General features: G+C 41.5%; 1 protein-coding gene across 2 annotated transcripts; it reads right to left on the reverse strand.

Moving 5' to 3' along the window:
* Positions 1-2,112: 2,112 nt before the first annotated feature.
* Positions 2,113-18,681, reverse strand: CHMP5 (charged multivesicular body protein 5). 2 transcript variants are annotated; one of them, NM_001131981.1, is given in 8 exon segments: positions 2,113-2,817; positions 5,406-5,518; positions 7,078-7,186; positions 12,410-12,481; positions 12,933-13,026; positions 15,759-15,805; positions 17,553-17,657; positions 18,520-18,634. In NM_001131981.1, coding segments are annotated over 8 exon segments (660 nt in total). In that variant the 5' UTR covers positions 18,589-18,634; the 3' UTR covers positions 2,113-2,766.
* Positions 18,682-18,855: the final 174 nt, after the last annotated feature.

Below are 18,855 nucleotides of genomic sequence, written 5' to 3' on the forward strand. Positions count from 1 at the left end.
GTTATGGACTCTGATAGACACAGCGTGATCACATACACACTTCCATAGCTTGGAAGGGTAAGGACAGTACTACTCTAAAATTAGCATGTTCCTAATAATCGCACAGTTGAAATGGGGGAGCAACAGTTCCCTTGAAAGAAAGGAAATGCTTTCTGAAAAGACTAGGCAATAAACCATTACAGATAGGCAGAGGCCAGGTCACTGGCAGCTTTTTATGCCCTGGTGGAAGTATTAGAGAACATTAAAGAATTTAAGTCAGATTTGTATTTTAGAAAGGTAAGAGTAGCTATATGTGATCAGTGCACTCAAGGAAGTGAAACTATGCGAGAAGAGAAGACATTCCAAAAGACTATGTGAGAGACATCTAGGCCAGGGAGAGTTGAGAGAAGGAGAGAAGGAGTTAGATTTGAGAAACAGGTATTAGGGTTTAAGGATAATTGACTGTGTAGGCAAAATGTAGGCATCAAGGACAACTCAAGCGCTTTCTGTTTTGAATGATAGCAGAATAATAGTTCCATTAGCCTCACAGCCTCCCATCATGAGACACGGAAAACAGAAGCAGGAGATTCAGGTCTCAGGAAAGGTGATAGGCTGTTTCAGCCATTTGAATGTGAGGTGCTTGTGGGCTTCTGGAACATCCAAATAATTGTTAGGCAAACAGCTGGCTATAAATAAGATTCTGAAACTCAGGGGCAAGTTCAGGGATAGAAGTATAGATTTGGAAGTTAGCAGTTAAAGTCATGAGAATAGCTGAGATCATTAAATATAAGTAAACAGAGAAAGAAGTCTGGGGGGTAAAAGCTAGAATCCAGAGGAGCAGTAACATTACAGTTAGAGAGTTGAGGATTTCAGAAAGAAGCCTTAGAGGGAATAGTTAGAGGAACAGGAAAACCGGAGAGTACTGTCACAAAAGCCAAGAGAGCAGAGATTTAGGTAGAATGACTGCTCACTCGTATCCAATGCACTAATGTGGTCTAGCTGAAGGGCTAAATATCACCCACTAAAATGGGCAATATATGAATCACTGGTAACACTAAGCAAGACAAGAAATCAAAGAGAAATGTTTGCTGACAGTGAACCCCAAGATAATGAGCTTAATTTGGATATGTTAGATTCTAGGTAACGATGGGGCATTTAAATGGAAATGCCCAGAATTGAAAATAAGGATAAGAAGTCTAGGCTAGTGACAGTCATTTTGAGTCATTAGTGCGTAGGTAATAGTTGATATCATCGGTGTGAGATTTCTCAAGGAGAATACAGATTGGAACTCTAATGGAAGAAATATTCAAGGGGCTAAGAAAGAGGTATCCATATAAAAGAATAAGTAGGCCAGATTAGAAGAAAACTCAGAACTCATAGAAAAGCCAAGAAAGGTTTCAAGAGGGTAATGATGAATACTATAATGTTTGCTCCCTCTGGAAGGTTTCTTGAGAAGGTGAGGTTGGAGATGTGAGAGGGTTACATACGTTATCTCATCCCCACTTGTAACTAGACAAGAACTCCTGAAGAGAGGAACTTGGTAACCCCTGGGCTGGTACAGAGACTTCTACAAAGCTGGTGTTCCTAAATGTTTATTGGTTTGATCTGCAGACATGTGAGAGTCAGGTGCACATGGCACTGTGAGGCACCCAGCTAGGCTGGAGGGGGAATGCTGTTGGCAACAACTTGAGTGAGGAAGGGAGGACAGGATCATTACAGACCCTGAAATTGGGCAGGAGTTTGAACTTGCTGTAGTACTCCAGGCACCTTCCAAGAAAAGAATGAAGCAGTTTCTTTTTTATTGTTAACAATCCCTCATATAAGAATAGCCCCTTGCAGTTAACAAGGTACTTATAACCATTACCTCAATTATTCCTCACAAAAGCTCTGTGAGTTAAGCATGATTTTACTAATAAGGAAACAGAAGTTTAGAGAAGTTGAATAGACTACTCAGTAGTTAGTAAATGGTAGACCCAGGGCCCAAGCCCAGATTGTTCCTTGCTCTTTCCTCACAATGCTACTGGTTAATTTGGTTTCTGTAGTGGAGTTATAGGCTGAAATGACATTAAAATTCTATTAAATTTGGTTTCCACAGTAGAGGTTTTAAGCTGAAGTGATATTATTAAAATTATATCCTTTTGAAAAATATTTATTGAGTATAAATAAATGTCCTATACATTAAATATCAAGAAATATTCATTATTGATTACAAGTCAAGATGTAATGCTGAGGGAACCATAGAATCAAAATACCCACTCATGATACAGTAGTGATAATTCCATTCCAATAATGGACACAGTAATGACTTGTTCACAAGACACAACAAAACCCATCAAAAAGGCCACCACTTTAACCAACCTATAATACCACAATAGAAAATGATTCTGAATCATAATATGAACAGCCCCAATAATCTCATCTTTGTCTTATCAATTTATCAGGTCATTTTGAGACTGTAGAGTTACACTGTCATAGACTTTTAAGATTCCATTTCCTTAGTTTTATTTCAAATTATTATTAATGAATGAAAACAAGTCATACGAGCTAAAAATACTTTTAAACTGAGTTCGTTTTTCATAAGAAAAAAAGGAATCAAATTTTAGTATGAAGAAAGCATTTCCCAAGCAATGAGTCTCTTAATGGAAAAAATAAAAGAGCAATGTAATTAAACTTTCCTTCAAAGAAAGGAAAGAAACCTAAATCTGTTATGGCAAATTTGGAAAGATAAATATTTCCTAGTCCCATAATATGTGTTTGTTTTACAAGATATACTTGAATGATGCAAATCTATGAAGCAGGGATCTGTGGCAATCCAAATTCATCCACCAGAACTCCATCCTGTAAAAAGGAAGCAATGTTTAGTGCCGCTATTTTTCTATTTGATAAAAAAAAAAAGGATTACAAACATTTAATAGTTAAAACTCATTTCCAAGTATTTAATCAATCAAAACCAAAATCGCACTCATAAGATGAGAACAAGCTTTTTCATGAAAGGTAAAGGAGGACGTGATGAATCAAGAAGAGAACTAGAAAGGGCCAAAAGGGGGCTCCACAGGAGAAAGAGAGTGAAAGAGGGAGAAAGAGAAAACTAAGAGTAAACCTGGAAAGGGGAAAAGGAGGCTGGGAGGGTCAAAAAGGAAAGGTTGAGGAGTGGGTCCTTGCCTCCAGATTTGCATTTTCACTCTGATCGCTAACGTGGACCAATACCTTTCTTAGCCTCCCAAATCCTTGAAGGAGCAGTGCCCTTGGATAGGCAGTCACTTCCATATCATGCTTTACTATAATCATAGGCAGCGATATCACTATCAATGAAAACACCAGGGCTGCTCTGCCTATGGAGTAGCCATTCTTTTATTCCTTTACTTTAAAAACAACAACAGGCCGGGCGCGGTGGCTCACGCCTGTAATCCCAGCACTTTGGGAGGCTGAAGCAGGTGGATCATTTGAGGTCAGGAGTTCGAGGCCAGCCTGACCAAACATAGTGAAATCACATCTCTAATAAAAACAAAAAAATTAGCCAGGTGTGGTGAAGCATGCCTGTAATCTCAGCTACTTGGGAGGCTGAGGTGGGAGGATTGCTTGAACCCAGGGGTGGAGGTTGCAGTGAGCTGAGATTGTGCCACTGCACTCCAGCCTGGGTGACAGAGCGAGACTCCATCTCAAAAAGATAAAACAACAACAACAACAAAACCCCCATATATCCATAGCATATATAACTCAGGAATCTGTGACCTTCTCAAAGTGGAAATAACATAGATGCTTCAGGGACTTTTTTTTTTTTTTTTTGAGATGGAGTTTCGCTTTTTGCCCAGGCTGGAGTGGTGCAATGGCACGACCTCGGCTCACTGCAAGCTCCGCCTCCCGGCTTCAAGTGATTCTGCTGCCTCAGCCTCCCAAGTAGCTGGGATTACAGGAGCCTGGCACCACGCCCGGCTAATTTTTTGTATTTTTAGTAGAGATGGGGTTTCCCCATGTTGGCCAGGATGGTCTCGATCTCTTGACCTCGTGATCCACCCACCTCAGCCTCCCAAAGTGCTGGGATTACAGGCTTGAGACACCGCGCCCGGCTGCTTCAGGGACTTGTTACTAGGAAATTAACAAGGTGGGCTATGGTAGTGTTAATAAAAATTATTTCATGGGTTGCTGAGAAAAAGCAACCCATGGACCTGGGACCTTGAAGTTGCCAGAGAGGTCGGGGAGGAGTGGGCAGTTCAGAAAGGCAAGACTATCCCAGACTCAACAGAGAAGAGAGGGATACAATAGAGGAAGATGCATACTCACAGAAACCAGTAATAATGGACCTAAGAAATTACCTGCTCCCTGCCCTTTGCTCTCACATTTTACAGGTAGGAAAAACTGATGAGGTTCAAAAAGAAGACATAAATTTCTGCTATTTTGCTCAAAGTCACACCTTGCCTAGCCTGGTTGTCATTATTAGTGGCTCATGCCTGTAATCCCAGCACTTTGGAAGGCTGAGGCAGGCAGATCACTTGAGACCAGGAGTTTGAGACCAGTCTGGCCAACATGGTGAAACCCTGTCTCTACTAAAAATACAAAAATTAGCCAGGCATGTTGGCACGCACCTGTAATCCCAGCTACCTGGGGTGGCTGAGGCACGAGGATTGCTTGAACCAGGGGGGCGGAGGTTGCAGTGAGCTGAGATCACGCCACTGCACTCCAGCCTGAGTGACAGAATGAGTCTCTGTCTCAAAAAAAAAAAAGACAATCATGTAGATTTGGACAGAGCTTTAAGTTTGCAAAGTCCTTTACATACAAGATCTAATTTGCTTGCACAACAATTACGTGAGATACTTGTAATTATCTGCATTTTACAGATGCAAGGAAAAGAAAAGCTTACAATAGCTAAGTAATTAGTCATACTTAGTGTCAGGTGTTCTGATTCTTTTGCCTTAAATTAGAATCTTTCTACATTAAGTTTTATGCTTAAATTATTAATCCATAGTTTAGAAAATCCATCCATTCTAAACTCCTGTGTGTACAGGAAAAAAAAAAAAAAGAAAAAGAAAGGAAAATAAAATTAAAAATCCAGCCAGTAATTAACTGGTGTGTATGGAGAGTGAGACTTTTTCACTGCTGCCTAGCAAGTCTCCTGCATGTGTTGCTTACGCTTTTACAGGAAATGTCTAAGACCCATCAATGGTACCCAGTGCCAGCTCACAAGGGTGATTATGTATGTTACACAAATTGTCATTGTATAAAAATATTCCTGAGCCTCAGTGACAGTGTTTATGCAGTCAGTTCATCATCCAATGCAGAAAAACCGGACCTTCAAGGGTTCACAAAATAATGACCAGGACTGTCTTTCTTTGTTCTAGTGTAAGACTACCTTTTAGATTCCCAGACTTATGGTCAGGCATAAAGCCTTTGCTATTTTGCATTGAAATATAAACAGAAAAAGCTTTCACCTTGTTTTTTGTATCAGTGGGAACACCTTCTGGAATTGCAGGTGCAGATGCTGCCTCATCCAAATAAGAACTGTCTTCATCAGCCAGAAGCTCATCACCCAGTGCATCCAACTCTGAGATTGAAACAGTCAACATTTAAAAAAAATGTAACCAAGAAAACTGGCAGCTAATAATTTCTCTCATTTATCGATGGACTTGAAAAAAGGCAGTGAAGAGGGCATGAGATTGTTGTATGCTGTGTGACCATTACATGAAATCAGACTCCAAAAATAAGTCTGTGGTAAAATGAGTTGGAAGTGGCCAAGAGGAATGACAATAGCAGGTATTGTCCCCTGATGACTCATCAGGGGCAACTGAAGATGGGAAATTAAAAAATAAAGAAATAAATGGAAAAAAAAATAAAAGGTTCTAGGCAAAAATAGACCATGGAGAGAGCGGGAAAGAAGCAGCAGTAATGTAACAGGGGAATCACACAATAGAAATCCAGTGTGGAATGGTTCTGTCATCTACCCAGTTACTCATGCTAGAAACTGACAGCCACCCTTGACACCTCCCACTTCTTCCACATCCAGTCAATCATTAAGTCTTGTCCACTCAATTTTCTAAGATGTCTTCAATCTGTCCACTTCTGTCTGTTTCTGCTACCATCACCCTAGCTAGTCTCGGCCACCATCATCTCTTAAATGGCTATGGCAATAACTTCCAGACTGCTCTCCCTGGGGCCACTCAACAACCCTTCTCATTTTTTCATGCTATCCCCTACTCATCCTTCAGGTCCCATGCCTCTCTCCCACTACTAACTAGGTTAGAGTCCCTTAGTATGTGCTGCCGTGCTACCCCATACTTCTTCCCTATAGTCTGTGCTCTAGTCATTAATTACTTGAAGCAAACCATTTATGTCTTCCACTGCTAGAGAAGGTTCATGAATGTAGGGACTGCGTTTTTATTCAGTGCTAAATTCCCACCACCTAGTAGAGTACCTGGCATAGAGCAGATGCACACTAAGTATCTGCCAACTATTCTTTTTTTTTTTTTTTTTTTTTTTTGAGAGAAGGTCTCACTCTGTTGCCCAGGCTGCAGTGGTGCAATCTCGGCTCACTGGAACCTCTACCTCCTGGGATCAAGCGATCCTTCCACCTCAGCCGCCCGAGTAGCTAGGACCACAGGCGCACACCACCATGCCTGGGTAATTTTTGTATTTTTTATAGAGACGGGGTCACGCCATATTGCTCAGCCAGGTCTCGAACTCCTGGGCTTGAGTGGATCCGCCTACCTTGGCCTCCCAAAGTGCTGGGATTAGGGCACCTGGCCCTAATTATTGTTTCTTAATTGGTTTTGCTGTTCTGAGGGAGAGGACTCCAACTAGGAAAATAGGGAGAACAAAATCAAAAGGAATACAGCAAGGAAAGGCCATGTGGAGGACACTTACAGATACCAAGCACCAGGTCAGCCTGTACCTGGACTTCCTTCAGAGTTGATCATCCCCACTGTTGTTGGTGGAGTATGCAATCTGATGTGGCTGCCTCACAAGCTCTTTGTCCAGGGACTGTACCATAAACTAACCTTCAGGAAATCCTGATAGAAATTTTCACTAGCATTTGCGAAAAGGTCCCAGGCAGCTGTTCCTTTTGGACTCCAAAACTAAATATACATTACTTTTCTCATAACTTACCTGCTTCTAAATCATCTTCATCCAGTTCTGGGGTGCCATAACTGCGACTCAGTGCTTCTTGGATTTCATTTGCATCTTCCATCATATCTTCTAGCTGGTCTTGTAAATCCTATGGAAATATATATGAGAGGATTTTCTCTCATTTACCATTTTCTTTTAACTACCCTTTTCCCCTCCATTCTCCTTTGAATCTAGACATGAGCAATTTTTAAAAAGATAATGTATGTAAAATGCCAAGCACATAAACAGTTCTCAACAACTGTTAGTTCACCTCCCCTATCCCAGTCTTTGGCTAGCAATTTTTTAATGTTAACAACTGAGCAGACACTCCTCTAAAGGACAGGTTCAAGTAACTCTTAAACATTCCTTCTAATTAAAAGTATGAGAGAATGCTTAAAGAATTAAAAATCACAAGCCCAAAGATTTCCTCTAACAATAACTATGAATGTTACTGACCCACATAATCCCTCGCCTATTTTTGGTGGCAAAATGTGAACTTAAAAATAAAGAATAGAATTGATGATCTCTCATTTTATTTTTTACTTTATTTATTTATTGAGATGGAGTCTCGCTCTGTCACCCAGGCTGGAGTGCAATGGTGCAATCTCAGCTCACTGCAACCTCCACCTCCCGGGTTCAAGCGATTCTCCTGCCTCAGCCTCCAAATAGCTGAGATTACAAGTGTGCGCCACCACGCCTGGCTAATTTTTGTATTTTCAGTAGAGGTGAGGTTCTGCCATGTTGGTTAGGCTGGTCTCGAACTCCTGACCTCAGGTGATCTGCCCACCTCAGCCTCCCAAAGTGCTGGGATTATAGGCATAAACTACTGCGCCCGGCTGGATTTGATTTTAAAGTGCCTCATGGAAGCCCAAAGTCCTATGTGAGAATAGATGATTGTCAGCTGTCTACTATTACAGAAAGTTTTACTTGAAACATTAAGTCAAGCAATTATCTTGATCTAAACTATCAATCATTTTCTAGTCAATGAAGACAGGGAGGTTATTGAGACAATCAAATTATTCTTCTCAAGTCAGCCAAAGACAGATTACACTGTGTAGAGAAAGGAGGCAAGAGTAGAAAAAACTGAAGTGGTACAAAAAGTGAGTTGTACATGGCCCACCCTGGATGGAGAACCAGAAAGGGAATCAGGATAGGTGTCACAGCCAAGACAAGGCTGGTGAAAAAAATGGGCCAAGGGCATAAACCCCGTGTGAATAATTTACCTGTGCTTAACTGGGAGATTAATACAAGGCTAAAAATGCAGTTGTCCCTTGGTACATGCAAGGGATTGGTTCCAGGATGTCTGTCTATACCAAAATCTGCCCACACCCAAGTCCCCAGTTGGTCCTCCATATGGGTGGTTTTGCATCCTGCGAACACTATATTTTCGATCCTCGTTTGGTTGAAAAATATAAGTGACTCGTGCAGTTCAAACTGCACTTGTTGTTCAAGGGTAAACTGTAATGTGAAACCAATCTAAGAAGTGGTATAGCATAACAAAGGGCAGCTGGTATAATGGTTAGGAGTGAGACTCTAGAGTCAGATATACCCAAGTTCAATTTTGCCATTACTCAATGAGAAGTAATGTCTCTAAGCCTTACTCTCCTCATTTGTAAAATGAAATTATTAATAGCCACATCTGGCCAGGCGCGGTGGCTCATGCCTATAATCCCAGCACTTCAGGAGGCCAAAGTGGGTGGATTGCCTGAACTCAGGAGTTCACAACCAGTCTGGGCAACATGGTGAAACCCCACCTCTACTAAAATACAAAAAAGTAGCTAGGCATGGCGGCATGTGCCCGTAATCCCAGCTACCTGGGAGGCTGAGGCAGGAAAATCGTTTGAACCCAGGAGGCAGAGGTTGCAGTGAGCCGAGATCGCGCCACTGCACTCTAGCCTGGGCGACAGAGCGAGACTCTGTTTCAAAAATAAATAAATAAATAAAATAGCCATATCTCACTGGGGTTATTGTAAGGATTTATTGCAATAATATATGTAAAACACTAAGCACCTAATACTATATATATTTTACTGTGTTAATTATGTGCGGAACAACAATACACTCTTCATATACTAAAATTCCACACAGACAGGAACAGAACTAGTGTTGATAAAGCAAAAGGACCAAATCAGCACCATTTATCCTTCAGAATTTCTAAAGCAATGCAAGACATTTGAAAATTCTGCTGGGTGCAGTAGCTTATGCCTGTAATCCAAGCACTCTGGGAGGCAAAAGAGGGTGGATCACTTGAGCTCGGGAGTTTGGGACCAACCTGGGGAACATGGCAAAACCTCATGTCCACAAAAAAATACAAAAATTAGCTGGGCATGGTGCACGCCTGTAGTCCCAGCTACTCAGGAGACTGAAGTAGAAGGATGGCTCGAGCCTGGGAGGTGGAGGTTGTGGTGAGCTGAGACTGAGTCACTATAACCCAGCCTGGGCAACAGCAAAAAAAAAAAAAAAAAAAAAGAAAAAAGAAAATTCCTTCCTGGCCCCCATAAAGGTGAAAAGGGTAGCAAAATGGAGGTGACTTTTTTTTTTAAACTTTGATTTTCTGTATTTCCAAGTACCAAACTGCCAAATTACATGCATATTTAACACTCTGCTACACAGAGAAGCACTGGCTGAGTAATAATTAAAAGACAATGAAAATAACATAGAGAAAGCTAATCAAGTCAAGCTTATACAATAGTATTATACATCAAGACACATCTTCCCAGATCATCTATGAATAGGATTCCTAGCAACACTCCAGGACAGACACAGAAAAAATTTATCCCACAAACCATTAGCTGGTTCTCTATTGTATAAACAAACAAAAGCAATATAAAAAAATATAAGCACTAAGCTAAAAAGAACATTGACAAAGTGATATGCAGCAACTGAAAAAGCAAAAGAAAAACAGACCTACACACACACAACAGCAAAATAAAAAGTTAAAGCTATGAAACAATGAAAATATTTTCCAAGTAAAGCATTTTAGGAAAATAAATCTAACCAAAAAATTCGGATCTAACCAAAGACACATACACACCAAAAGAGTTAAAGGGGCTCTCCACCTGTCATGCTGGCAATCTATTGGAGGACAGGAAAAGGATAATTAGGCAGGGAGACAGACAGACAACCACAGGTGAAAGACGAAGAGACATACAAAGCATTCACCAAGACCAAAGTTTCTCTTTTGTTCCTATTAAATAGCTTTAATTAAAACACAAGGAACCCTAAAAGCAGAAAATACCATTGCATTTCATTATATTTTAATGGCAAATGATATTATACAAAAAAAAGATGGCTCGGAGTGGTGGCTCACACCTGTAATCCCAGCACTTTGGGAGGCCGAGGCGGGCGGATCACTTGAGGTCAGGAGTTTGAGACTAGCCTGGCCAACATGGCGAAACCCCATCTCTACTAAAAAATACAAAAATTAGCTGGGTGTGGGCAGGCACCTGTAATCCCAGCTATTTGGAAGGCTGAGGCAGGAGAATGGCTTGAACCCAGGGGGTGGAGGTTGCAGTGAGCCAAGATCACACCACTGCACTCTAGCCTTGGTGACAGAACGAGACTGTCTCAAAAAAAAAAAAAAAAAAAAGACAAGCATACACAGAACACTTTCATCAGTGAAGCTCTTAGAGAGTATCACAAAGTTTAATTCCATCATGCAGACACTTGTGGAGGATTAGAGACAGACAAAGGCAACCTAAGAGGTGTGCTTGAAAAAATAAGAGAGGGGAGGAATGCCTTCACTCTTTTATTTTTTTTTGAGACGGAGTCTCGCTCTGTCGCCCAGGCTGGAGTGCAGTGGTGCAATCTCGGCTCACTGCAAGCTCTGCTCTCGGGTTGCCATTCTCCTGCCTCAGCCTCCCGAGTAGCTGGGACTACAGGCACCCACCACCATGCTCAGCTAATTTTTTGTATTTTTGGTAGAGACAGGGTTTCACCGTGTTAGCCAGGATGGTCTTGATCTCCTGACCTCATGATCCACCCGCCTCGGCTCCCAAAGTGCTGGGATTACAGGCATAAGCCACCGCACCCAGCCTGCCTTCACTCTTACTAAAGATCAGCATTATCAGATAGTATCTTTGCACAGGCAATAAAATGCCTGGTATTTTAACAAACACTGCTTGAATCAGGCCGTACTGTTTTCTCTCTCTTTTTTTTTTTTTTCTTTATCTCCCTTTATAGCCTCTGATTCATCAACCATCAAATACTTTCTGAGCACCAACCATGGCGGGGCATTGTTATGGGCACTGGGGACACAGTAGTGAACAAAATTAAGTCCCTGCATTCAAGAAAATGGACATTCTAGTCAGGGGGTAAAGGTCAAGAGCGCCATTTCATATGCAGAAAGGAAGCCTCTCTCCTCTGACCAGTCACTACTCACTCCCTCTGCTATCTCTTCTTGCCACCTGGGCTGTTCATCTGACAGCTGAGAGCTGCCAAGCTCTTAGGGCTCATCTCCCTGGTCAAAACCCAATTCCAATAAGAAATGCTAACTTTAAGGAACTAATGACATTATTATTAAAAATCTAAAGAGAATTACTAGAAAAGGGAACCAAGTCTACCATGCCAGGAGTTGGGTTAAACATTTTACATACACTTTACCTACATACCTTCATTTAACACTCATGACAATCCTGGGAATAGGCAACAACACCACTACCATCGAAGAAACAGACTAAATATCATTGAATTAGTTAAAAGTAACTACTGGATGCTTATTATAGGCCAGGCATTGTGTGTGTAGATATACTAGCTCATTTATTTCATCCTCGTAATATAGAAGTTCCTTGACTTATGATAGGGTTACATCCTAATAAACCCATCGTAAGTTCAAAATATCTTAAGTAGAAAGTGCATTCAATACACCTAACCTACTGAAGCATCACTTAGCCTAGCCTACCTTAATTGTGCTGAGAACACTTACATTAGCCTACTGTTGGGCAAAATCATCTAACAGCCTATTTTATAATAAAGTGTTGAGTATCTCATGTAATTTATTAAATATTGTATGGAAACTGAAAAACAGAATGGTTATGTGGATACTCAAAGTATGATTTCTACTTAATGCATATAATTTCCGCACCATCATCAAACTGAAAAATCGTTAAGTTGAACCGTCTTAAATCGGGGACTGTCTGTAACTGTATGTGGTATTAGGATCCTTGCACTGAGGAAACTGATACATTTGGTACCCTTTCTCGAAGTTACTCTACTAGTAAATGGTAGCCCCAAGATTCAGTTCCTCTCCTGTACTCTTCCTATCACATGCACACTCGTTTGGATTCTCTCAGAAGCTAGTGCACATTCTTGCAGAAACTAGCATATGTCTCACCTCAATCTGGTCGATCTTCACTTGCTTGTATGCCTTCTTCATTTCCTTTACTCCCAGTTTCATAGCATCTACCTAAGAAAAGGAAGAAGAAAACACAATGTTTTAGTAAGTCATGTTGGTTAAATTGTCTTTATTTATTTATTTATTTATTTATTTATTTATTTATTTGAGACAGAGTTGCACTCTTGCTGCCCAGGCTGGAGTGCAATGGCTCACTGCAACCTCCGCCTCTTGGGTTCAAGTGATTCTCCTGCCTCAGACTCCCAGGTAGCTGGGATTACAGGTGCACACCACCACACCCAGCTAATTTTTGTATTTTTAGTAGAGGCAGGGTTTCACCATGTTGGTCAGGCTGGTCTTAAACTCCTGACCTCAGGTGATCCACCCACCTCAGCCTCCCAAAGTGTTGGGATTACAGGCGTGAGCCACTGTGCCTGGCCGGTTAAACTGTCTTTAAAAAGCCATAGGAAAAGGAAATAAGAGTAAATAAATGAAATAACAGGAAAAGGTGTTTTGGGAGTACCGTGGTCTTGGTGTCCTTCAATGACTGGATGGTATAATTGGCTTGTTCCATGTTGAATGACTGTTGGGCAAGATTGTCCCGCTGCTGCTCATACCTTTTTAGAGTCAATTGAGAATGGCAAATATATGAACCAGATAGAAATCCTCAAGAAAAAGTATCCCCACACTAAATAAGAGTATTTAAAAAAAAAAAAAAAAAGGAACAAAAAACTTAAAAATTAGGTATCACACAGAAAAATTGGCAAAAACAATTTAATCACTCTAACACAAATATCATTTGATGTGTCCCTCCAGTCTTTTTCCTTTGCATGTACAGTCATGCATCGCTTAACAATGGGGATATGTTCTGAGAAATATGTTGTTAGGCACTTTCATCATTGTGCAAACATCAGACAATGTATTTACACAAACCTAGGTGGTATAACCCACTACTCACCTAAGCTATATGATATAGCCTACTGCTTGCTCCTAGGCTACAAACCTGTACAGCATGTTACTGTACTGAATATTGTAGCCAATTGTAACACAATGGTATTTGTGTATCTAAACATCCTATAGAAAAGGGATCGTAAAAATACAGTATTATAACCTTATAGGGGCCAGAGTGGTATAATGCACTCTGTTCTGTCATTCATTGACAAAAACATTGTTAGGCGGCACATGACTGTATTTTAGTTATAACACTATTTTCCACTTAACATTATAGCATTTGCTTTTTTCTGTGTTGCTGCATATCTTTTTTTTTGAGACAGAGTTTCACTTTTGTTGCGCAGGCTGGAGTGCAATAGTACGATCTCGGCTCACTGCAGCTTCCACCTTCCTGGGTTCAAGCGATTCTCCTGCCTCAGCCTCCGGAGCAGCTGGGATCACAGGCATGCACCACCACGCTTGGCTAATTTTGTATTTTTAGTAGAGACGGGTTCTTCCATGTTGGTCAGGCTGGTCTCAAACTCCCAACCTCAGATGATCCGCCCACGTCGGCCTCCCAAAGTGCTGGGATTACAGGCATGAGCCACCGCACCCAGCCTGCTACATATCTTAATAAGTCTTTATAATTATTTTCTATGATAAATATACAGAAGTGAAATTCTTAGAGCAAAGGGTAAAACTATTTTTAAGGCTCTTCATACATATAGCTAAATGGTTTTCCAGAATTTTGAACTCCTTGAAGACAGGCATATTTTATTTTGTTTATTTATTTACTTATTTATTTGTTTAGAGACAGTCTTGCTCTGTCGCCCAGGCTGGAGTGTCGTGGTGCCGTCTCAGCTCACTGTAACCTCTGCCTCCTGGGTTCAAGTGATTCTCCCGCCTCAGCCTCCCAAGTAGGTGGGATTACAAGCGCATGCAAACACGCCCAGCTAATTTTTGTATTTTTAGTGGAGATGGGGTTTCACCATGTTGGCCAGGCTTATCTCCAACTCCTGACCTCAAGTGAGCTGCTGTCTTGGCCTCCCAAAGTGCTGGGATTATAGATGTGAGCCACTGTGCCCAGCCCCAGGTGTTTTATTAATTTTGCACCCATAATTAGGTAATCCATCTGACGTAATATAATGTGTGGTGTTCAAAATGTTTTTAAAATAAAGTTTTATATCAAATTATAATATTACCTCAAAGACTTATGTCACTATGTTCTTTATACAATATTGGAACCAATCTAACTATCCAACTAGAAAAAGAGTGGTCCATTCATGGTGCAAGCAAATGGTAGAACATTATAATCTCATTAAAAAATGTAACGTTTCCAAAGAATATTTAAAAGAACAGGGAGATGCTCATGATATAACATTCAGTGGAAAAGGAAAACCTACATATACACACTATAATTTCATTTCTTCTAAAAAGTTATATGCACACATACCACGTATGCAGAAGCAGAGGAAAGAAACTGGAAGAAATTAGCATTTTAAAGGTGGTTATTTCTAGTAGTAAGAATCTAGGTAAATTTTACTTTCTTCTGTTCATATTTATGTATTTTCCAAGTTTCTACAATGAACCTATATTCTTTTTATAACAAAAAAGGTTACTTAAAACTAGCAATGCCACCAATTAAGAAGGTAAATCATTTCACCACACTCTCACCAGTCTAGGCATTAAAATTTCTTTTTCCAATTTGATCTACTCTAAAAGGAGGAAGATGGCATCTGGTATCTTATAAAAAGTCATTTTAATATAGGAAGAGAGACACTGACAATCTTTCTGGTTCCTCGATAGCTAGTTATACCTGACCTCTATAACCCTGCAGAGGATCTCATCAGCTGAACAGTCTACAGAGGTAGGCACCAAAGATACTAGTTAGCTTCTGCTCAAAATTGGGACATAGTCACCTAAAACAAATTAAGGATCTTTAAATTTATTCTGGTGGGAGGGAACAAACATTTAGGATTCCTAACTTTACAAACAAAAACAAAAAAGGTACACTCTAAAATAAATAATAGGAAAACCAAACCCTACAGATCTGGTCAGTCCAAAACAGTAGTCACTAACCATATAAGGCTACTTAAATTATTTAAATTGAATAAAATTTAAACTTAATTTCCTTAGTCATACTAGCCACATTTCAAGTGCTCAATAACCACATGTTGCTAATAGCTACTGTATTGAACACACAGATATAGAGCATCTCCATCATGGCAAAAAGTTCTATTTAGATGGAAGTTGTTACGACAGATAACAACCCAGCTAACTGTATTTAATTACATGTCAATGAAAATTTGTAATTAAATCAAGAGTGCTTAGAAGATAGTATGAAAACCTGAAAGAATGGAAGACCATTTCTCTTTTAGTTAAACCTGCTAGAGGTAAAGAAATTGTGTGTGTAACTTACATCCTCTTTTGCTTTAAAACTCGCAAGGCTTTCTGCTTGACCATATTCTGGAGAGAAAAACAGATTTAACAAAAATAAGGTGGAAAACACATATACGGTAAAAGAAATTTCCCATAGCCTCAAACTCACATGCTTACTTCCTCTCTTCTTCAAAGTAGTAGGCATAATGGCTCCGGGATTCTGTTCTTCCCCTCCCAAAAACAGGTATCTCTAAGGTCCGGTATTTAAGCCTTCACTCCTATCTGTCTTTGCATCCCACATCCCAGAGTCCTGAACTATTTTTTCTTTTCCTAACGCATATTATCTCTGCCTCTAGCCCCAAAAGTGCTGATTCTGTATATCCAGTTGCCTTAGGGAGATTCTTCACTTGTATAGCCTATCAACTTAACCTTAACAATTCCAAACTCCTAAACCTTATCTCACCTTGGAAATAAGTAACAATGGCCCACCAATCTCTCACCTCTCTAGGTTGAAAACCTTTTTATCAACCTTATCTTTCCTCTTTCTGTTGTTTCTTCATGCACAGTCATCCTGTTAGCTGATTTCAGAACTCACTTTCAAACAGATTCTTTGGTTTCCTATCACCATGGTTTGGGCTTTCAGTGTCTCAAATCTAAATGGGCTTTCCTACCTCTGGTTGCTCTTCATTCCACACCATCCACTAAGATGGCTGGGAAAAGCCTTCCTTTTCTATAGAATTCTGTAGATCATTTTATTTGTCTTCTCCAATGAGGAAGGAAAAACAGGTATTATTACTTCACAGATGATCATAACTCACATTTACTGAGTACTACTTTATCCTAGACATAGTGATACACAGGTCACATCAATTACCTCACTTAATCCTCATACTGTAAGGTGGGTATTATCTCTGTTTTACAGATGGGGAAATAGAGGTTCAGTGATACCCAGGCTCACATGGTTAATAAGTTATGGATCTGGAAAAAACAAGGTAGTTCTATATCCACAGTCCATGCGCTTAAACACAGTATTTTATGTTTCTACCTAACAGGAGTGGAAAATAAGTGACTTTATCAAGGTCACAACTAGAAGGCAGTGACAGTGTTAGTATTAGAACACTGGTCCCAGATGCCTAGTTCAGTTTTTCCCAGTAGGCCACTCCTTAAGCAGTCTAATATACCAACCTAACCTGACCAGCTTAGCAAGTCATTGATCTTGAGCACAGCCTAGTCTTCCTCTCCAGATTACCACCTTCTCAGTATAATATGCTAATTCTCATGTACATGCTTTTAGACGTGTGACCAGCATCTCTTTCCACCAGATCAATCTCCAGCCTCCCTTCCATATTTGATTGCAAGCTCTCCTCCCTAAAGGATACACCCTCACATGTTTTCTCCTTACCAGACTGTTAAGCATCTCTTCTGTAGGGATGCTCACAGCCCCTGCACTAGGTCCTATTTCTCTTTTTTATTTTTTGAGACGGAGTCTCACACTGTCACTCGGGCTAGAGTGCAATGGTGTGGTCTCTGCTTACTGCAACTTCTGCCTCCCAGGCTCAAGCGATTCTCCTGCCTCAGCCTCCTGAGTAGCTGGGATTACAGGCGCCTGCCACCATGCCCAGCTAAGTTTTTGTATTTTCAGCAGAGACAGGGTTTCGCTATGTTGGCCAGGCTGGTCTCAAATGCCTGACCTCATGATCCACCCGCCTCAGCCTCCCAAAGTGCTGGGATTACAGGCATGAGCCACTGCGCCCAGCCGAACTAGGCCCTATTTCTGTAGGTGCTAAAACTAGGCTCTGCCAGTACCTTGTGCAGCAGTTGCTGCCCACCTTACCTTTGCAGGACCCTCTCTCATCTTCTTGATCTGATCCTTATACTTCACTAGCTCAGCATCCAATCGAGAAATCTTCTTGTCAATGGATTCTGCTCTGCTGTCCACCTTAGGGGAAAATATCAAATGCACTGGTAGTTACTGCAATACACTTATTCCAGAAGGGGCAGGTAGAGAGGAAGGAATACAGGGAAGAAAAGAGGAGCTTAAGGGGAAGGGTGAAAAACAGTGGTTCACAAAGAAGGGTATTCCCAACCAGAAACCCTGGGCTTTTATAAATTATTCTCTTATCCCCCGCCACACTGCCCCGATTCTGATATACCAGGTAGCCTTCAAGTGGGTTTGGGCAGAAAATAATTAGAGAATCACTGAGTTGAGTTGGAATTTCCCTAGAATCAGAGACTAGCCAGGCTAAGAGTTCCTCCAAGAGGCACATGAAATGGGCCAGTGCCAAGTGAAACCAGCTGATTGTAGATCTAATGCCATTCCCTAAATCGGGGATGGTGGCTTAATCTGAGGGGCCAGGGTTCTGAGTTTTGTGTTACTGAGATCCAGGACGGAGGTACAGATATGTTGACCTAGGATATCAAGCTGAGTCCTGATGTGGACTGAGCATGACAGATGGAAGAAGGGTAAGGGATCAGGCAGGACGAGGTGGGAAGGGTGTATGGGCCTAGGGCTGGGTGAGGTGAGAGGATCAAGGCGAGAGCGAGTGGACGGGCAATGGGCATCAAAACGGGTTGGGTGCTGGCAGGGCAAGGCAGTGATGGGGTTAGGGGGTCCCTGGTTTGTGGCGTTAGGAATGACTTGGGTAACAGGGATGAAGGAGAGAAGGTGAGATAGAGAGGGACGACGTGTAAGGGGCCCAGGACCCGAAATGAAGTGGAAGAATATGGGCCCGGGGCTGGGGGTGGGCGGGGTCGGGTGTGTCAGAGGTCCTGAGCCTACTTATGCATGATCAAATGCCCACCGTGCCAATGCAGTCAGTCAGGCTGGGCGGCGGAGCCTTGGGTTTCGCTTTCCCGAAGAGTCGGTTCATCCTGAGCGGCCGCGAAGAAACCCAAACACTAGAGCAAAACCAGAAACGGAAGCAGAGTCACTCCCGCCTCGACTTCCGGCCCCTCCGTGCGCAAGCGCAGTATGCCTCCTGGCGTTTCCCGATTCTTTTTCCGGATTTTCAGCCGGGTCTTCCGGGGAAGGAGAGCAAAATGACTTGGTGCACTCGGAGAGAGCCTGCAGGGGGCGGGGTGTTGCTAGAAGGAGTGGGAGGGGTTTTACTGTAGCAAGGCGGGGCCTCAGTTGAGTG

This window comes from Pongo abelii, chromosome 13 (assembly GCF_028885655.2).
Source record: "Pongo abelii isolate AG06213 chromosome 13, NHGRI_mPonAbe1-v2.0_pri, whole genome shotgun sequence".
Classification (NCBI taxonomy): Eukaryota; Metazoa; Chordata; class Mammalia; order Primates; family Hominidae; genus Pongo; species Pongo abelii.